The sequence below is a fragment of the Cervus elaphus genome, chromosome 33 (assembly GCF_910594005.1).
Source record: "Cervus elaphus chromosome 33, mCerEla1.1, whole genome shotgun sequence".
In the NCBI taxonomy this organism is placed as follows: Eukaryota; Metazoa; Chordata; class Mammalia; order Artiodactyla; family Cervidae; genus Cervus; species Cervus elaphus.
Genome location: NC_057847.1, coordinates 39,233,006 through 39,255,456, shown reverse-complemented (window position 1 = coordinate 39,255,456; position 22,451 = coordinate 39,233,006). Strand labels below are relative to the sequence as shown.

Sequence of the window (22,451 nt, the reverse complement as noted above, 5' to 3'; positions counted from 1 at the left end):
TAAAACATAAAAGAACAAATCTAATGTTTAACAATAATATGAAAATATTGTGGGACAGGATAATTCTGTTCATTAGAAAGCATTGTGATGCATAAGAAGAAAACTTATATTTTAGTCCAGAATTATAAACTATGGTATAATTTTTCTTTGCCTAATCAAGGATGTCCTTGTACTGAATCAAATTCTTTGTAAACTAACTAGAATTTTGGAATTAACCATTATTCTTCAACACTTCCACTTTTTAATCAAATCACATCAAAAAAGCTATGATAATTCCTTTGAACAGCATAAGAAAAATTTGACTTCTTACTAGCTCTAAGAATAAGCAGAGAGAATAAAAGTATGTCTGATTCACATGATCTGGTCCTACTTCTAATGTAATAGGATTACATATTTGCCTTCCAAGAGTCTTGGGTACAAACCAACCTAATCGTCTTCTGAAATCTTACTTCCTCTATTTATTGAGGCACACAACTCAAAGAAAGTTATTTAAAAACCAGCCCTGTCTTCCCCACCCTTCTTAGAATGGAAAAAGGCCTTCAGTTATACTTACTAGCTGCTTTACAAAGGGTTCCTTCCACAGAAGAAACTTCACAATTTCCTTTTTTCCAATCACCTGTCTTGGTGTGCAAAAAGGCACAGGTGTCAACTAGCTCCTCGCCATCTTCTTGGTCTGACCATTTAACAAATGTCATATTTGATTTATCAAACCACTTGAAACTGGCATCTGTCAGTTAAGGAATATTTTAACATTATGACAGTATAAAATGTGTTAAAGAAAAGGGTCTAGCTTTATTTTTGATTATGGCTTGTGGGATCTCCATTCCCTGACCAGGGGATTGAACCCAGGCCCTCAGCTTTGAAAGAGTGGCATCCTGACCACTGGACCACCAGGGATTTCTTGGGTCTAGATTTAAAGGTGGGAAGTTACTAAGGTATGTCTGATCTAAACTTTTGATTGTGGGACTTAAATTAGAAGGAAGAATATATCCTATACACAGACAAGAGATACTAGTTCAAGAAGGTTCTAAAGAAGATCCCATTTTTTATTAAACTTATATATAATTTTCATGGAGAAATAATCGGTAAAATATTAATGGTAACCTTAGTAATTGCATTTGATTTTGAAAATAGTTATATATGTACTTTTCAATAGTGACAATAAACACATTTCTACATTTCTATAATATTACCTTGATAGTTTTCTATTCTATTGTTGATACTACTACCAATATTTATTACGCTACCATTTTACAAAAATACTGAGTCTAGAATCATATTTTAATCTAGATGAAAGACTCAACTTTAGCCCTCATATGGGACACACTGAGCCGTTCAGTGAAAAGCTGTGAACACGAGTGCATCCTGAAAATACAGCGCCTGAAGCTGCAGGACGTATCAACTTGAACTAGGGAAATGAAGCAGCTAAAAGTTATTACTAACATTAAGAAAGAACGTAAGTGTAAATATCACTTACCATCTGTGTCAAAAAACATGCCTAATAAGATATCAGCTGGGTCTTTCCATTGATTTTTCAAAGTATCCAATATAAAAGCATTTTCTTCTTCATTATGTATGCTTATCATGTCTGCTCCTGAAATTATTTTAGGGAGAGGAAGTTAGCATGTTCTCCAAATCAATGAAAATCACATGAAGCATATACACATTATACATTACTACACTACATATACTTTTGTTGTCCTTTGGTCGCTAAGTCGTGTCCAACCTTTTGCAAGCCTATGGATTAGCCTGCCAGGCTTCTCTGTCCATGGAATTTTTGAGGCAAGAATACTGGAGTGAGTTGCCATTTCCTTCTCCAAGGGATATTCTCAACCCAGGGATTGATCCCACATCTCCTGTCTCCTGCATTACAGGTGGATTCTTTACCACTGAGCCATCTGGGAAGCCCCACATATACTTTTACATCCTTAAAAAAAAAAAAAAAAAAAGCTTGGAAATGTCATGCACATTCCTGAAAAGACAACAGACTCATGAGAAAAGTAAAATGATAATATGATAAACTGAATCATACCTTTTATCTCATTTACCTAGCGGTAGTAATCTCATAAACAACATGGAAACAGAAAATCATGGGAAGGCTTAAGCAGGAAAACATACTTCCTGCAACTCTCAACTTTTTACTATCCCTTTCTCTAGTCTTCATGGCCCCTCCTGCCCTCGATTCACATTTATAGGGAGGAGTAGCTTTGACATTACTGAGGAGAGCTGAAAAGTCCCAGGGCAACTTGCCAGAATAGTCCCAAGACCTAACGAAGTTCAGGTAACAAGCAGTTACTGACCTGCCTCACTTAACTGACCACTATGTGCCTGCTGCCCGAAGCCTACCCCTTCCTGTATTTTCCTCTGTGGTCATCCTTAGAAAACTGCTGAGAGAAAGTGATAAAGGAGGTCCTTGTTTCTTGTTCTCAGTGGATAGCTGATTTTTTCTGGGAGACTCACCTGGTTCAAGAGCAGCAGTCACATATATATATCTATCATGTCTCACAAATTTTTTTTATCCTTTTAATCTATATTCTACATACAGTATAAAATATGAGCACTTCACTTTTCCCAGATTATTTAATCTTATTTCTTAACCCAAGAAAGATGCTCTTGCAAATTAAAAAAAATCTTTCCACTGTCTTAATTGGATACTACTTAGGAGAAAACACTAATGGAGTTAGTTTCTCTCATGATATTGTATGATTTTTTGTAAGTGAAAATAATGATTGACATCAAAGCTTATAACAACCAGAAATCTGGTGGGGAAGGTACATCTAACTCCTGGGGAATATACATCCTTTCAGTTATACTCAGCTAAGTGAGCAATTAGCATCAAAGTATTCCTAAGAAACATGACTTTCCAGTCTCAGTAATTTTACAATTTAAAATTTTCCTAATTTTCCAAGGAGAAGTCATTGATCCTATACATTTTTAAAGTTATCTTGGAAGTTTTGAGTACTACAACTAATTCAACTACTACATGGAGAGATAAGGAAGCTTTTTCTACTATTAAATTCTTCCAAAATTATCCTGACTTAAAAAAAGACTCCTGAAAACTTCAGAATATTGTCTTGGATCAGTGGCTCTCCAAATATGAAAGTGAAAGTAACTCAGTCGCATCCAACTCTTTGCTACCCCATGGAATCAGGTCAGAATACTGGAGTAGATAGCCTTTCCCTTCTCCTACGGATCTTCCCAACCCAGGGATCGAACCAGGGTCTCCCACATTGCAGGCAGGTTCTTTATCAACTGTCCAAGGCGTCTCTGTCCATGGAATTCTCCAGGCAAGAATACTGGAGTGGATTGCCATTCCCTTCTCCAGAGGAACTTCCCAATCCAGGGATCGAACCCTGGTCTCCTGCCTCGCAGGCAGATTCTTTACTGTTTGAGCTGCAGTCTTTATCGACTAAACTGTCAGAGAAGCACAACTATTGTGTGCACCAGAATCACCTAGGGGGCTTCCCTGGTGGCTCAGACAGTAAAGACTCTGTGTGCGAGGCAAGAGACATAGGTTTGATCCTTGGGTCAGGAAGATCCCCTGGAGGAGGGAATGGCAACCCACTCCAGTATTCTTACTTGAGAATTCCATGGACAGAGGAGCAGGGCGGGCTGCAGTCCATGGAGTGAGTGGCAGAGAGTCAGACATGACTGAGCAACTAACACTTTCATTTTCAGAATCACCTACAGAGGGCTTGTTAAAAGTGTGAGGTCCTACACCAGAGTTTCTGATCTAGTTGGAATAATATGGAACCTGAGAATTTACATTCTGAACCAGTTCCCAGGTGACACTGATGCTGCCACTGAGAATTATAGGAAACTTACTAGGCTATTTATGAAGACTCTAAAAATCCATAATTTTTTGGTAATGAACAGATAACTGGAGATAAGAAAGTGCTTTTAGCTCATGACGTGGTAAGAAAAATTTGTATCAGATGATTACTTTTACATCTTTTAATGGAAACTTAACAAATAAAGGTAACTATAAGAAAAAGAAAATTATAGGACTTAAAATCTCTCCCTAAACATACCATATTATGTTAAAGAAGAAAATCACAAACTAGGCAGACTAGCTCTATTATGAATAAAAAAGAGGAAAAACATTGTCTCAGACTGTTTAAAAGGCAACAGACACAAATATAGAGAACAAAACTAGTGGTTGACAATGGAGAGAGGGAAAGGGTCACGGGCAATATAGGGGTAGGGATTCGAAGGTACCATTATGCATAAAATAAGCTACAAGGACATACTGTACAACACTGGATATAGCTAATATTTTATAGTAACTAAAAATGGAATAAAAACTTGCTTAATATTGTACATTGACTGTACTCCAATAAAAAAAAAAAACAATTCATCCTCACAAAGGGAAATATACCACAATAAATGTGTGAATATGCAATTTCACTAGTAAAGGAGTGAAAAGAAAAATAAGCAGTTTCAGAAGTGTAGATTAAACAGTGCTGACTTAGAGTGGAGAAAAATAGGAACTCATAAGTGGCTAGTTGGAGAAAAATTAGTTAAAAACCTTTTTGGATACAATTTTGCAAGATGTATGGAAAGCCCTACATAAAAGTATACATCTTTGACCCAGCAATTCTGAACAATTTATGCTCAAATAGGTACAGTCATTAATGTTCATCACATTTATGACACTAGAAGATTAGAAATAATTTAATAATCAATATTAGAGAATTAAATCAATTATGGCATATCTGAAGAATTGATGCTTTGGAACTGTGGTGTTGGAGAAGACTCTTGAGAGACCCTTGGACAACAAGGAAATCAAACCAGTCAATCCTAAAGGAAATCAATCCTGAATGTTCATTAGAAGGACTGATACTGAAGCTGAAGCTCCAACACTTAGGCCACCTGATGTGAAGAGCTGACTCACTGGAAAAGACCCTGATTCTGGGAAAGACTGAAAGCAGGAGAAGGGAATGCCAGAGGATGAGATGGTTGGATGGCATCACTGAGTCAATGGACATGAGTTTTAGCAAGCTCCAGGAGATGGTGAAGGACAGGGAAGTCTGGCGTGCTGCAGTCCGTGGGGTCACAAAGGGTCGGACATGACTGAGCAACTGAAAAACAATGGCATATCCATATAGAGAAGTATTGTGCAGTTATTAGGAAATATACATTCTGTATTTACAGCTATGGAAAGATATTTTTAAGGGAAATACAGATTATGGAACAGTTTGCTTAATATAATCCCTATATATATATACACACACATATGTACATATATACATACACACATATGTAATGTATATTAGAGTAATGTATGATGTGAGAATGGGACCATAAAGAAGGCTGAGCATCAAAGAACTGATGTTTTCAAAGTATGGTGCTGGAGAAGACTCTTGAGAGTCCCATGAACAGCAAGGAGATCAAATCAGTCTATCCTAAAGGAAATCAACCCTGAATATTCATTGGAAGGACTGATGCTGAAGCTCCAATATTTTGGACACCTAATATAAAAAGCTGACTCATTGGAAAAGACCTTGATGCTGGCAAAGACTGAAGGCAGGAGGAGAAGGAGGCGACAGAGGGTGAGATGGTTGGGTGGCATCACCAACTCAATGGACATGAGTTTGAGAAAGCTCTGGGAGATAGTGAAGGACAGGGAAGCCTGGCATGCTGTAGTCCATGGGGTCGTAACATGGGCTTCCCAGATGGTGCTAGTGGTAAAGAATTTGCCTGCCAATGCAAGAGATGTAAGAGATGCAGGTTTGATCCCTGGGTCAGGAAAATGACCTGGAGTAGAAAATGGTAACCCACTTCAGCCTAGAGAATCCCATGAACAGAGAAGCCTAGCAGGCTACAGTCCATACGGTCACAAAGAGCTGGACATTACTGAAGTGAGTTAGCACATAGATATATGTATTATCAAACATTTACTAAAATATATCTGCCTAGGGGTTTGGAAGTCTAGAAGGATACTTAGCAAAATGTTAACAGTCATTACATTTCCTTGTGTGTGTTCAGTCAGGATGGTACAATTTAGGGTAATTTTCTTTTATTTTTAGAATATTTGCATATGTTTTTCTATATAATGACTGTGCATTTGTGTAATTAAGAAAGAAGTTAAAAAAAAAAAGAAAAAATAAGACTGACCTTTAAAATACTCAATACTTCAGTCCAAAGCTAGAATTTAGCAAGGTTTTCTAAGTCACAGCTTCATTGTTAAAAATTCTAGGATTTTTTTTTATCAATTCTAGCTGTTATCACCTGTTTGTTAAATGTCACGTATACTTTTAATCTGTTTTACCCTACTAGTACCAAATTTACTTGTACTAATTTAGGAAATGTAACCAAAGTGCCATTTTAGAAAAAATTCTCAAGAGAAATATTTAACTAGGTTATAGTTTAGGCTTAAGTGTTCAGAGATGAGATTTTCATTCTTTTCTCTGACCTTGTGTCAGCCAATGGAACGTGAATGATTTTTAACAGTGCAATTTAAGTAAATACTGAACAAATTTAAATTACTATGTCAGGCAAAAAAGACACACTCATTTTCTTTAACGAATGACAGCATAAGTCCCTGAAGAATGCATGTACTCAAGCAAAAAAATAATTTTTTTTAAATGCATAACCAGTAATGCTACCTACTGAGATGTAATTTGGGTCTTTCATTCTTTTAATGGCTAGTAACATAGCTTATACACAAATCACAAAAAGGAAAGACTGAAAATACTTATTGGCTCTATTATAAAGAAAATAGCTAAATCAAAGGTAAATGTAAAAAAGAGTAAATGTTGCAAAATAAGAAAAATTTTAGGCTCTCACAGTTATTTTCCTATATGAATGATAACAGTACTCCAAATAAGTATAATGAAAGTAACCTCAAGTAAATTAGCACAGAGCACTGGGAATATTTCTAAATATAGCTCTCGGCAGTCCAAAAAATAACAAGTCACTTATTTTCTATACCCCTAAATATAGGTTTAAGATAGGACTTGGTATAGTCCTACAATATGTGAAGACTTTATAAATCCAAATATAAATATCCTTGTATTCTTTATGCTTTTCCTCCTTTATATATAGCAAACACTGAATTCATGTTTACCTACTATACAAACCACCTACTGTTCTAAACACTACCCTTGGCAAAAATGTAATGGTAATATTAATTTTTAGTTAATTTTCTGATTTATCAATAAAATGGGTATTTCCATAGTAGAAGCAAATATAGAGGATTTATCAAATAAATGATGACATTATGAAAAATGTATAAGAAATTTAAAAATTCACATCAGTAAGACAAACTGAATTTATAAATTAACTGGGATAAAGACATTTTTATTTAGACATAAAATCAACTTTATAAGCAAATTTGTACCCAAAAATTTAAAATCCCTAAATGGCTACTTTGCTTTGAACAAATAGAGTTAATGGACTTCAAAATAAGTAATCAAATATGAGGCCTCAAAGTTGCTGGGTGTTTTCAATTTTGTTTTGGTTCATTTACTAAAGAAAAACTGCAAATACAATTAACTACATTTAGTTGACTGCAGAGGAAGTCAGTCAACAAGTAAAAGCTATGCCTCTGTAGTGAATGTGGTTGCTTAACTGCTGAACATAAGTATCAGAGCTGGACAATGAAATCTAATGATGCGGTTCATACAAGCTAACAGGAGTATAGAACACATCTTGTCTTGGCTCTGAACCTCCAATATAATCTGTTCCTTGAAATCTGTGTTTTTGTCTAAGTATACCCAATATGGCTTTTTAAAAAGAGACAGAAAGTAGTTGTGGGAGAAAACACCACTTAAAAAATCTTCTAAGACCAGCAAAATTCCTATTATTCCATTTCCTTGGAATGAAACCATACTGGCATGTTGGAAATGTTTTGTCTTCAAAGAGCCAATGTTCAACACCATTTAGCAAGTAAGAAAAATGATAAATATGTATTGAGAGTTCCATGGTACTTCATAGGATTTAAAACTGCTATGCCTACATTTATTCCTAAGAAAAACAATATGTATTGAGTAGTATTGACATGTCTTAGGATTTAAAACTCCTATGCTTACATTTATTCCTTCTATAATAAGTGAATATGACTTTAATTAAAGCACCCTAAAGCAATTTGATATTGTTCCAAAATGTTATATTGGTGGGTTGTCAGAATTGTGTTTTTTAGGTAAAGGGCATTTTAATTTTTTTTTTTTTGGCCATGGCCTGCAGCATGTGGGATCTTAGTTCCCTGACCAGAGATTGAACCTCTGTCTCCTGCATTGGGAGCAGAGAGTCTTAACCACTGGACTGCTGGGGAACTCCTGCTAAAGGGTACTTTAAATGCTGGTGTTATGAATATGCTTAAGAGAAAATTTAGTGAAATAATCAAGAAATTTTTAGATCTCACACAATAATAAAAAGCACTTTTAAATAATCAAGGACTCTCATATCACCATCATAGGTATCTCAGTTGAAAAAGATGTTAGTTGACACTATAGTTTTAGTTTCAGCTGACAAGTATCACAATTAGAGGCTCAACAAGGATGCACTTTGGGCCAAACAGCCAAATATATAAAGAACACTCAAGCACAGCTTTTTAAAAAATGACATTTTTATTTAAAATATTTCACAATGTGAAATTTCCCAGAGAATACTGAGCAAATCATGTAGCAAACAGCCCTTTTCTCATTTTTATTTAACAGCATACAGAATCCCCCTGCCAATGAAGGAGACTCGGGTTCTATCCCTGGGTCGGGAAGTTCCCCTGGAGAATGAAATGGGGTTACAAAAGAGTGGGACACGACTTAGCGACTGAACAACGACAACAGATTCTTCCATACCACATGTCACAATACCATGTGATCTGACTTCTGCCCACACTGCATGCCTGAAACAGTACTTTCAGGGCAGAAAGAGTGATTAAGAACACTGTTCCTAAAATCAGACAATCCCTGGTATGAATCTTGGATCTGCCAATTATTTCCTATTCAACCTTGAACAAATAATTGAAGTAATTTTATTCTCCTGATAAAAGAAGGCAAATAATAAACTTCATGATAGGTTTGCTGTAATAATAAAAGCCAGTAAAAGTGTATTAAGTGCTTAAGAACAGTGCCTAACACAGAGTACTTACATCAAATACACACTGCTCTTGTCACTCTGCTTTGAGCACTGTTGTCCAACAGCTGACTTCCAACTCAAGAGTTTACCCCAATTCCACTGCATGTCTTGCATATTATAGAATAAAAATTGTTACAAGGACCAAAGGTAAAAAGTAAGACACAACAAACCATTTTTTAAAGAAATTAGTGAACATTCTTTACTGATCTGTGAAAAAACAAAATAGAATAAACTCCTTACCATGATTAGTACACTGATTTCTGACATCCTCTATGCTTTCAACTTTGATGGCTTCTTGAAGAAAAATGTAACAACTGTCTTGGAACTGAACCCAGGTGGATGAAGGGCAGTCTATGGGGAAAAAGAGAAACACTGTTAAATAACTTGAAAATGAGAATTTCATGAACTCCTAAAGATATGAGATATTAAATTTTCATAGAAAAAAGAATGGCTATTTCCATTAACATTTCATATAGTTATCAACACCTTTGGGTTTATATCTACCACCTCACTGTTTTCTATCTGTCCTACTTGATTTATGTTCCTTTTCTTCCCTTGTTGTCTTTTTTCTTTTAGCTTATTAATTAAATATTCTTTAATTTTTTTCCTATAGTGGGTACCCTGAAAATTACACCATGCAATCTTGATTTATTATTACCTAAAATAAATTAGTACTTTTACCATTTCCTAGACAACTCTAGGATCTTACAATAGTTTAACTTCCCTCCCTTTGTGCTATTGTTCTATTACTATTTTGCATGGTCAATGTTCGTTTAAACACATATTTATCTTCTCTGTTGCTTTTCATTCTTATATATTTGAATTACTTATTTGAATAATTTTCTGTCTGCCTGAATAAACCCCTTTAGTGTTTCTTTAAGGATAGGTCTACTACAAATTCCCTCAATTTGTGATTTTCTGTAAATGTCTTTATATTTTCTTCCCACTTAGATATTTTTGCAAATAAAAAATTCTTGAAAGGAAGCTTATTTTTCATTGAAGATGTAATTTTACTATTTTGGCTTCTATCATTCCTATTGAGAAATCAAGGTCAGTCTGATGGTTGCTCTTTGGTGGCTGCTTTCAAGATTTTCTTTGTCTTTTATTTTTAGTAGTTTGACAGTGGTATCTCTAGTATTTTTTTGAATCCTGCTAATAATGCAACACAACTATTGAATCTATGGCTTTATTTTCATTGCTCACTTTTGCAAAGTTCGTGGCCATCATCATCACTTTCAATAATGCTTTTCCACTTTCTTTCTCCTCCATTTCTTGGACTCAAAATACATATATGTTAGATTTCACATGTTCAATATGTTCACTTTGTTCCTATTTTTAATGCCTTTGGCACTCCATATCATAATCTTGTTCTTTATGGTGTACTAACCTACTCTTTGGGCTTTCCCAGTGGCTCAGAGGTAAAGAATCTGCCTGTGATACAGAAGATGCAGGAGACCTGGATTCGATCCCTGGGTTGGGAAGATCCCTTGGAGAAGGAAATGACAACCGACTCTAGTATTCTTGCCTGGGAAATCCCATGGACAGAGGAGCCTGGCAGGTGACAGTCCATGGGGTCGCAAGAGTCAGACACAACTTAGCGACAAGCGCACACACATGTGCAGTCTGCTCTTCGGTTTTTAACAAATCTGTTAAACCTATCTACTGAGTTCATAATGTCAGCTGTTCTTCAGTTACACAATTTCCATTTGTTTGTACTTTTATAGATTCTGAGTCTCCGGTGAAATTCTCAACCTTATAAATGTTCTCGAATTTATTACAGTTATTTTAAAGTTCATTTTCAAAAACCTTAATTTCTGTATTATCTATTGGTCTGTTTTTATTTATTTTCCCAGCTTTGGCCTGTTTCTTGTTATGTCTGGTAGTTTTTGTTTTCTTTTTTAAATATCAAATACCAGACACTGTGCAGGAAAAATTGCACAGTATCTGGTATTTGATATTTAAAATTAAAAAATTGCAGAGGCTCGAGATGATGTCATTCTCCCCTAGAAAGGATCCTGGCACGCAGCTGGCATACTGAAGATTATTTAAATACAATCAAGGGTTGATTCCACCTGAGGGAGCTGTTACAATCTCTGTGAGGCCCGATATCCATAGATTCCAAGTGAAGCCTGCACATTAGCTACCGTCCCTCCTCTTTAGTCAGTAAAAACTCAAATTTTTGTCTCATTAATACTGTGTGAATGCCAAAAACTCTGCTCTCTTTTTAGCTCCTTAAAATGGGGGCAACTCTCCTAAAGGGAAAAGTAAAATACAGGATAGTGGGCTCACGTCAACAAGCTGCCTAAACAACTCTCTGATGCCTGCAGATACCATTATTACAGAATTTCATCTAGATTTTCCAGTTGCTTTTTGGGGGACTGTTAGTCCAGTCCCACTTCACTAGAGTCAGAAGCAGAATCCCCTCTTTCACACTTTTGAGCAAGTTATTGATAACTGTCACTACCATCATCCATCCAACAGTCATTGGCTGAGCATCTCCCGTGTGTCAGAGACAACAGTTAGTACCAAGGAGTAAGGATAAAAGGATTTAAGACAGTGGTCCCCAGCCTTTTAGCACCAGGGACTGGTTTTGTGGAAAACAATTTTTCCACAGATTGGGGCAGGCTGGGGTTGAGGGGCAGTGAGGGGAGTATGGGGAGGAGGGGTATGGTATCAGGATGATTCAAGCGCATTATATTTATTGTGTATCTTATTTCTATTATTATTAAATCAGCTCCACCTCTCAGATCATCAGGCATTAGATCCTGGAGGTTGGGGACCTCTGATTAAAGGGGAATGAGTCCTACACTTAAAGTGTTCAGTCTGCTAGGAGAGTCAGACACATATACATATCAAAGGTATGAGAGGTTAAATGTTATGAGACTATAGAAGAAAAAAGTAACTTGCTCCCCTGGTGGCTCAGATGGTAAAGAATCTGCCTGCAATGTAGGAGACCCGGGTTCGATCAGATCCCCTGGAGAAGAGAATGACCACCCACTCCAGTATTCTTGCCTGGGAAACCCCATGGACAAAGGAGCTGGGCAGGCTACAGTTCGTGGGGTCACAAAGATACAGACGTGGCTGAGTAAGCACACACACAGACAAAAAAGGAGTAAGCAAACATTCCAGAAAGGAGATAATATGTGAGCTGCAATTCACAGGATAACTTTAGCACGTGGAAAAGGAGAAAGATGAAGAAATCCCAGGTAGAGAGACCACCATAAAAACCATAATGAGAAGAGTCACATACTCGTTGAAAGGGTAAACTAGGCAGGTCTCTCCTGTCCCACACTCCTGCCATCACATGTTTTCTGTATTAAGACATGATAGAGAGAAAAAAAGCAGTCATTTCCATAATGAAACTCAAATTGAAAGTCAGGAGGGCACATACTCTGAATTGCAAACTTTGACTTTCATATTTTTCTTCCGGTTCCCTTTGTTGTTTTTCCTTTACTCTTATAGAATTTTAAAAAATGGAAACAGAAACAAACTCCATTACCACACTTAATGCCACTTGAAACACCTTTACATAGCACTGAAAATTCTTGGACCATGGGCTGAGAAATGCTCTTGGGTATTATTTCTAGTCAAAGCTACACATAGGATCTTTTAATGATGATAAATAACTCAAGAATATAAAAATAATTTTTGAAATATCATTTAAATGGAATAAAGCATGTCTATTAAGTATATAAAATATAATTAACACCAAGTGAAGTGAAATTTATAAATTGTTTCTTTGTACACTTGTATTGGGTTGGCCAAAAAGTTGACTCAGTTTTTTCCATGCAATCTTACTAAAGAGCTGAACAAACTTTTTGGTCAACCCAGTAGTTCTTAGGCTTTATAATTACAATGAACTCTGATTTCCAAATCATCTATAGACTAAACTGTATTCTTTTGTTCAGTGGCAGCTCACGTGTCAATTCTCTGTGAAGTATCCAATCTTCACCTTCCTTAAACTCTGACCCCTCTGACCTTCTGCAGGATTTTACACTATACAACATGTGAGAGGCCTTTTCTCGTTATAAAGACTAAAGACTTGTTTTGGTTACCCCACATGATAGAGACTTTCTGCAAGGACACCTGGAATAATAAGAAATCTAAGGATAATCTCCTAGCAGTCAAATAGACCTCCTAGTGTTCTTATACCAGGTACCCTCTTGGGTTGCTACCTAGCTTAGAGTAGCCAGTCTTTGATTTAGGAAACTACCCTTATTTTGATTAGCTGCACTTGGATAGTGAGCAAGTCAAGGCCCTAGGCACAAAAACCACAGGTAGCCTATCTTCTTGGAAAAGGGGCTGTATTACCCTTTGAAGACAAACACATATTCACGTGCACTGATCATCATAAAGGTGACATATAAAAAAAGAGACCTGAAGGAGCTGGGGAAAAAAAAAAAGCCAAATGCTTATCTAGGTCACACAGGCCTCTGAGATGGGAGTATTATGATAATGATAATTGACAAAGACCCTTGTTGAATAATTAAATAAGCAGTATGTGCTAAGACTAAAAGAAAAACAAAACACAAATAAAAACAAAAAGCTACAGGCAGAGAAAGTAAAAAACAAATTGTTAACTTCATATTCTTTAAACTTCCAACAGCGTTCTCCTCAGGCTTATTTCAGCATTAACACTGACTTCAGTTAATTCAGCATTGAACCCCTCTTCTCATGCTACCAGAGTGTATGCCCCAGAAACAAGATTTAAGTACTACTCAAAAAATGTATTTTTTTACTCTGAGAAGAAGAGTTTTCACACAGAGGCTGATAACTCCTATGACAGAACAAACTGAGGTTCACACGTACAGAAAAGTAAACTAATTTTGTTTTGTTCTATACTTCTTAATATTGTACAATTATAATCTTTGACAATTATTAGTTACTCAAAAATAAAAAAAAAAAAGAAAGGTTAAATTTTCAGTGCTAAGTGTCTTTGCTATAATCCTGTTACAATGAAAAACCTGCCTTCCAGAATACTGGCATAAGTTTTCAATTACAGAACCTGTAATATTTTCTAGAAAACATATTTCAATACACATACTTTGCTCAAAAGAAAAAAAATATCCTGCTCACAATGCTCTCTCCAATGTGCTTCTCTGTTACTCTTGCTTTTTCACAGTTGTCTTGAAAGACAGGTTGCACCTAAAGGACTCTTTGATGCTTTTGAACTGTGGTGCTGGAGAAGATTCTTGAGAGTCCCTTGGACTGCAAGGAGATCAAACCAGTCCATCCTAAAGGAAATCAGTCCTGAATATTCCTTGGAAGGACTGATCCTGAAGCTGAAACTCCAATACTTTGGCCACCTGATGTGAAGAACTGACTCATTGGAAAAGACCCTGATGCTGGGAAAGACTGAAGGCAGGAGGAGAAGGAGACGACAGAGGATGAGATGGTTGGATGGCATCACCGACTCAATGGACATGAGTTTGAGCAAGCTCCAGGAGTTGGTGATGGACAGGGAAGCCTGGCATGCTGCAGTCCATGGGGTGGCAAAAAGTCAGACATGACTGAGCAACTGAAATGAACTGAACTGAAAGGACTCTTTATGGATTGTATAATTTTATAATTCTATTGATTTACTGTGTTTACAGAGATCTAGAAACCTGATGAAACTTTTAAAATCTTGTACTTAACTCCAATAAGTTTCCAAATAGATCCTCTGCTTAAAACTATCATGTGCTAAAAGAATAAGATGGCATATCTACAGAAATATTTTGCATTGCCAGCGAGTTCTAATAGAACTCTCTGTTCCCTTGTAATTAATTTTTTTTTAAAGAACCAGGCACAGCAGAAGAGGAAGTGATCCTTGGGACACACTTGTTCTGAATGTTAACAATGGAAAGGCAAGATTGTATTTTTTTTTTTTCCCTCATCAATAAGACCTTTGTCTTTCTCCCATTAAGATATAGGTCAGTCACTTACCTTCCACAAGGGAAACTGTGGCAGAAGGAGAAACAGTCATTGGTTATTACATTTATTATGTATGGAGGACCATATGGTATACCAGGCTCCTGATAACCTTGAAGGCCTGCAAGATCTCCCTAAATCCTAAGGAAATTCAGCCACTCTGACACTCCATCCCCTCTCAACGTCACCCAACCTAGCTTCTAAGACGTCCACCCCATCTTCTCCCTTCAAGTCCTTTCTCAGAAAAGCTGTCATGACTTTTATTCATAGAATGAAGGTGGCAGTGTTTCTCTGCACCTTTCTCATTGGGCTTTACTGGTCCATTTTCTTATCAATGCAACCTGAAGATCTGCCCTCAAAATCTAAAATAATCTAAAAAAAAAAAAAATCTAAAATAATCTTAAATACTTGATATGTATCAGAAAAAAATTGTGGATGATAACCCTGTTGCAAAACTAATTTTCAATGCTTAAGTACATTTTTAAAAGCTTCTCAATGAAAGAAGTCCTGAAATAATACCTAATTATAACTTTTTCATTGGAAGAAAAATAAACACTTATTAACATTTCAAATTTTACAATCTGAAATAATTTTTGCTGAAACATCACTGTGCCATCCACAAGGGTCAGAATAAGTCACATCAATAGATTAAAGTGACTTAATGTTTTGAATTCAATTATGAGATGAGCTCAAGGGCAAAAGTAAAAATAATTTGAAAGAAACTGCAAACCCATGACCCGCCGCCATACTTTTTAAATCATTCATCTAAATTTTTTGTCCTTTTATTATGTTAGAATACAGCATAGAGACACATTTCAAAACAAAGCAAAAATCCACGATACAGTGAATTTTCTGCTGTTACAGAGCTTCCTTGGTGAGGGGAGTGACAAGCAAGAAGACAAACAAGATTCATTCCAAGAGAAATGAGTGCTCTGAAGAGAAAACACAAACACGGGGATGTTACAGAGAAGGTGGGGTGTTCGGGAAAGGCCTGGGAGAGGACATGTGAACAGAGATCTGAAGGACGTGGAAGGGTCCATGCCAAGGAATGGGGAAGAGGAGGGTAGTCTGGGCAGAAGAGTCAGAAGGTAGCTGAGTCCCACACAGGTCAGTGTGGATAAACAGAGTGAATGGCAGGAAGGGTGGTAAGAGGTGACATCAGGGAAGGAGGCAGAGTATTGCAGGCTATGGCAATTCAAAACTAGTAACCTAGATTCTGATCCATCTAACCACCGCCAGAATGGGGTTTACTCTAACATGCTTATATTCACTTATATTCATGCTCCCCACGGGAAATCACTGACCCAAGAAACATATACTGATCATTTACTACATACAAAATGTGGTGTTCCAGAAGAACTTTTTAAAAGGGATGCTATGGTACCTAACCCACATATCTAAAGAATGTTCTGTTCATTGTGATTTTTCAAGATAATAGCTAAGAAAAACATAAGATCATTTATACTAACAAAATCCAAAATAACAGAGAACAATAATTTCCATTTCAATATTACATTTATATTTTCTGCAACACCACAGGACCTTTCCTGTTAAGATCTTGCCATTCTGCAAATTCCACAATAACTTTGAAAAGCTCTTTTTACTTAGTTCTAAGCAAAATATTATTCCTGATCTTGTCTAGATAAATTGGTGAAGTATGATAATAAAACATGGACACAGGTTTTTCAGCTCTATGTTATCAGCATGCATGGAAATGTGCTCAGTTACCATACACAACAACCCACATAAAGTTGCACTCATAATGTTATCTAATTGCAATAATTACCCTTCATTTCGTATGAAGAGAACAAAGGGAAACCAAGATTCACAATGCCTCGAATAGGTGCTAGACATGGCGAACTCACTGAATGCCCATGATCGCCCTATGGCCATAATCTCCATTTTAGCTGAAATGCAATGAGTTGGGCAATTCAATCAAGGCCACACAGTCTGTGAAAGTGAAAGTGAAAGTGAATTCACTCAGTCGTGTCTGACTCCTTGCGACCCCATGGACTGTAGCCCACCAGGCTCCTCTGTCCATGGGATTCTCCAGCCAAGAATACTGGAGTGGGTTGCCATTTCCTTCTCCAGGGGATCTTCCTGACCCACGGATCGAACCCAGGTCTCCCGCAGTGCAGGCAGACGCTTTAACTTCTGAACCACCAGGGAAGCCCACACAGTCTGTACCTAACGCCAAAACTCATACACCTTCTAATTTAATCCATAAAACCTCCTGAGAGAAGCTGATTAATTCACAGCATTAATTTAATCAACATGCACTTCTTCAGCTCTTATAAAGTCTATGTAACCATACTGGACTTACTAAAACAAAACAAAACAAAACAAAAAAGACAATACTTTCCAAAGACAGTTTTGAGACAGGCTGGGACCTGAGACCCTTTGCTACAGTGCTTCCACCTGGACAAATGTCTCCTCAAGCCACAGAATACAAAGACACTATAAGAGACTAAAAATAAATACACACATGGGCAGCTGGGGCAAATTCTGGGCAACAAGATACAAAAAGATCAAAACCCAACTGCCACTTCTGAGCCGCCAGGAGCAAAAGCAGGGTACTGAGCCTGATCTCTGCACATAGCACCACCAAGGGGGTGGGCAGCCCCCCTAAGCCACTTACTTCTCTGGCTGGGACTACGTCAGCCCCTACCCTCCCCCCATTTAAGGGACCAGTTCACCCCCACTTAGGGAGCAAGCAAGGGCACCTGTTACTTGTTTTCACTCCCCTGCTCTGCAGCTCAAGTCCCAGTAAATCCCTGCCTGAATTCCCCATCTGGTCTCACCTATTTCTATTAAGAAGTGCAAGGGCCCAAACGGGTAAATTCTTATCCTCCACTGCTGATCAAAACAGCTTCTCTGAAGAAGAGAGACATCAAAATCTAGAAATGGGCTTTTAAAGAAATCTGACAAGTATTTTTTTTCTTAGTCTGACATACAAAGGCAAAGAAACTCAGTTGTCCAGTCACTCCAGTCATGCCCGACTCTTTTGCAAATCCATGGGCTGCAGCACACCAGGCTTCCGTGTCGCTCACTATCTCCCAGTTTGCTAAAATTCATGTCCATTGAGTCTGTGATGCTACTGAACTATCTCATCCTCTGCTGCCTTCTTCTCCTTTTGCCTTCAATCTTTCCCAGCATCAGGGTCTTTTCTAATGAGTCGACTATTCACATCAGATAGGCAAAGTATTGGAGGTCCAGCTTCAGCATCAGACCTTTCAATGAATATTCAGGATTGATTTACTGTAGGATTAACTGGTTTGATCTCCTTGTCCAAGGGACTCTCAAGAATCTTCTCCAGCACCACAGTTCGAAAGCATCAACTCTTCCGGGCTCAGCAACCCAAAGGGTGGCTTAAATGGGTGTTTAAATATAACTGGCAAACATAAGGAGGGTGTGCATAAAGAGAGCTTTGCAGACTCTCTAGTCCAGCCTTGTTTTGGACAAACCTGATGTGCTCAGTCTGAACAGTGTGAAACTCTCCTTTCTGCTCCTCCATAGGCAGCAGATGGCATAACTGGTCATAAATGCTGGTCGACAAAAGGTGTCAGGATAGGAGCTGTGAGTTTGTAAGCAAGTTCTGAGCTGCTTATGCTACTGCTGCCTCCAACACAGAGATCCTGTCAGCAGGCTTTCAGCAGGAATTTATAAAACAGCAGTTAAATTCAGAGGGAAAAAATGCCAAACTCTTGCATAATCAATTTATTCAGACCCACGCAAGTACTCACTCTGTTTTTCTTTATTTTGCTCCTTAATTCCCAGAATTGTTCCATCAATAGTGGTTTTGGATGTTAAGTCTTTCCCCAGAGTTTCCCCCAACAACATTTTTGACACGGTTATAAGAGAAACTTGTTTTTAAAAAACACAAAACATATTGAAGAGTCTGTTTTCCTCAGAACTCATTTTGGAAATCACGAGTCGTTTTTCAGATGAAACTTGCTTGCTCAACAGCAGACTAGACTTAAAGATTTTTAAATCACACGACTTAGGTGGAATCCAAGCCTCGCCTGTTCTCTTCCCACTTCCACTGAGGGGTTATTTGGCTGAACTGTTTTCCTGTTTCAACATCTTGAACACCAACCAAATGGACAAACAACCCCGAGAACAAAAAAGGGTCAGCTTCCTCCCACCCCCATCCCACCCCAGCTGCACTCGAACTGGGGAAAATCTCCGCAGTCTAACTTCCCCATTTCCCCTTTCAGCCCCAAACGGCCGTGAAACCACGCTCATCCTGGCGCTCTTAAGTCTTTTTGCTCTCCTGTCAATTAGCCCCGTTTGGGGACCCTTGCCCGCGACTGGGGTGCGTGCTAAGGATATGGACACGGTGGGAGATGAAGGGCGCTCTGGGGTCCCCGGAGATCCCCTCCTACGGGCTCTCTCCTCCCCGGGGGCGCTCTCCCGGAGTCCACCGAACGCAGAGGCGAGTGGGGCTGAGCAGCCTGCGGAGGCGCTTGGGGTGGGCGCGCAGGCGAGCGCCACCTGCCCATCGAGAGGCAGCCCTCGCCCGGGGAGAGAGTGGAGGGTCTCCGCCGGGCGCGGGGAAGGCGGTCGCTCCGGGCGCCCGCTCCTGGCGGAGGAGGGGGCGCGGCCAGGGGCCAGCTTACCCGCAGCGGCGGCGGCGGCGAGGCCCAGCAGCGGCAGCAGAAGAGCGGGAGGCGCGGCTCGTGGCATGACGGCGCTGCGGGCCGGGCGCGCGCTTCTCGGAAGTGCGGAGCCGCCGTCCGACCCCTCCCACCAGCCGCCCCGGCCGGGCAGAGAGCCCGCCCGCGCTGCCTTCCGGCCGGCGCCCCCGGCTCGCCGTGGTTTTTAAAACTTCATCTGAACCGAAATCAATTCAGCGTCTCAAAAAGGTTTCCAAAGAATTTCCGCAACGCTTCAGCCAGCTTCTTTCTCTAAATCTTAACGTCGTACGTAACTTCAGTGCAATGGTCAAAGCCAGTATATTAACACTGATCTAATACTGTGGGCTAATCTACAGCCCTTATCGTATTTCATCAGTTGTCCTTCTGATCATTTCTCTGTCCTAAAATCCAATCCGGGATCATACACTGCACTGCGATGTCACGTGTCTCAGTCTCTTTACTGTGGCGGAATTCCTGTGTCACTCGATACAAATTTGAAGAGTACTGACCGATACAAATTTGAAGAGTACTGACCGGTCGCTGTATAGAACGTCCTTTAGTTTGGGTTTGTGTGATGCTTCCTCTTGAGGGAGATTGGAAGCAAAGGATTCAGGTTATATTTCTGTGTTCTGTTGCTGGTGGTGGTTGGTTGGTTTTTGGCAAGAGTACCACAGAAGTGGCCTGCTCCATCCCAGGAAGACCACGTCATTCTGTCTTATCACTGATAATGTTAACTTTGATCACTTGGTTAAAGTGGTGTTTGTTCTTTGAACCCAATAGCCAGAAACCTTTTCAAAGGCTCTCTCAGTGGACTGTGGCCATCAGACAACTTCTGTCATCAACTCTTGGATGAGGGGTCTTTAAACTGTGAAAGGAATACTTTGGATACTTTGATCCTGAACTTCTGGCCTCCAAAACTCTGACACAATATATTTCTGTTGTTTAAGAAAAACAGCAGCAATCATGTTTGTTACTATACATATGAACTATGCAACTATAACTCGAATAGCGGCGGTCTCTGGAACCAGACAAATCAGAGTCACACAGGCTGCTTGTTTAAACTCTGACATCGTCTCATGTCATTAGCAAAAGAGTGTTTTAAAATTGAGTCTAAACTCAAGAACACAAACATAAACAACTCAATTTTAAAATTTACAAATGAGTTGAACAGACACTTCAACAAATAAGATATATAAATATAGCAAAAAGTACATGAAAACACACTCAACATTGTATGTCACTAGGGAACTGCAAATTAAAACCAGATACCACTGTATACCTATTAGAATGACTTTTAAAATCCAAAACACTGACACCACCAAATGCTGAAGAAGATAGAGAACAAGATGAATTCTCATTCATTTCCAGTGAGAATGCAAAATGGTACAGCCACTTTGGAAGACAGTTTGGCAGCTTCTCAGAAAACTAAATATACTCTTATTGTATGATTCAGTGATCATGCTCTTTGGTATTTATCCTTGGTTGAAATGTTACATACAAAATCTTACACATAGATATTTGAAGCAGCCCAGCTACCCTTCAGTAGGTGACTGGATGAATAGACTGTGGTACATCCACACAATGAAATATTATTCAGCACTAGAAAGAAATGAACTATCAAGCCATGGAATGAACTTAAACACATATTGCTAAGTGAAAGAAGCCTGTCTGAAAAGCCCACATACCCTATTATTTCAACTTTATATTTTGGAAAGGCAAAACTGTGGTATCAGTTTAAAAAAAAATTAGTGGTTGTCAAGGGTTGAGGGCGGTGGTAAGGGAGACATGAACAGGAGCCCAGAGCACTTTTAGGGCAGTAAAACTGTCTGAACAATACTGTAATGGTAGATACGTATCATTGTACATTTGTCAAAACTATAGAATATACAACATAAAGAGGAATCCTGATGTAAACTATGGACTTTAGTTAAGAATAATGTATCTGATTTGGATCAATTTTACCAAATGTACCACACTAATGCAAGATGCTAATAATAAGAAAAAGGTGGTGAGACATAAGGATGTATGTGGGAACTCTGTACTTTCTGCTCAATGTTTATCCTAAGACTGCTCAAAGATAACAGTCTATTAAAAAAAAAATCAAGTCTAATCTTTTCCATGCTGCTGATTGTCCAACTGGAAATGGAGTGATTTCACCATCTGACCAAAGAGGTCTGTAAGGAGTCTCAGAATGTCAGAGGTGGTAGGGGCCATCTTCATTTACTGATAAAGAAACTGAGGCCCAAAGAAAGGATGTGACTTAGCCATGGGCACGCGGTGAATGCCAAAAATGGAACCAGAGCCCAGGTCTTCTGCTGGACTCTCCCAACCTCTCCAGGTTCAGTCTCTTTGCCAAAGTATCAAGGACTTGCTCAACTGATATATTTCCATCATTCCTCAGACTGTTTGTATACTAAACCCAAACCCAAAGCAAATCCTTTCAAATGGACACAGTGTTTAAATATTCAAACCTCCCGATTCTGGGGACTCCTATCCTGCTAACTACACAGGGGGGAAAAAAAAGTCATCTATCTGAATAAGTTATCTCCACCCCTACCTCAGGCACCAAAGCACACTGTATCAATGTGGATTTTTATTAAACTAATTTTCAAATAATCGTTAGAGTTACAATACAAGTAGCACCTTCATGAATCAGTCTACGTTAGGCAAATAACCCATTTCAGCAGTTTTTTAATTTTTCAGTCATTTGACCTAAAGGAAGGCATATTTTCCCCACTGTTGACTCTGGTGCACACTTCCTCATTTCTTATGCTAATATAAGACAGACTACTTACCCCCTCTACATGGGAAAATATAGTTGTTTCA

The 22,451-nt window shown here is 38.5% G+C and overlaps 1 protein-coding gene and 1 non-coding gene across 3 annotated transcripts in view; both read right to left on the bottom strand.

Annotated features, from left to right (window-relative positions):
* Positions 1-22,451, bottom strand: part of LOC122688661 (CD302 antigen) — a 114,364-nt gene that overhangs the window by 4,977 nt on the left and 86,936 nt on the right. Inside the window, exons 1-4 of one of the 2 annotated variants that reach the window (XM_043894824.1) lie at positions 19,608-20,012; positions 9,319-9,429; positions 1,478-1,594; positions 554-727 (exon numbers count right to left, since the gene is read on the bottom strand). In XM_043894824.1, the coding sequence (XP_043750759.1) occupies positions 554-727; positions 1,478-1,594; positions 9,319-9,429; positions 19,608-19,674 (469 nt within the window). In that variant the 5' untranslated portion in view covers positions 19,675-20,012. Of the gene's footprint in view, positions 1-553; positions 728-1,477; positions 1,595-9,318; positions 9,430-19,607; positions 20,013-22,451 lie in introns of those variants that run through there. The other variant, XM_043894825.1, reaches the window with a different exon arrangement.
* TRNAE-UUC lies at positions 824-897 on the bottom strand. The gene has a single exon. It is a non-coding gene; the product is annotated as a tRNA-Glu (tRNA).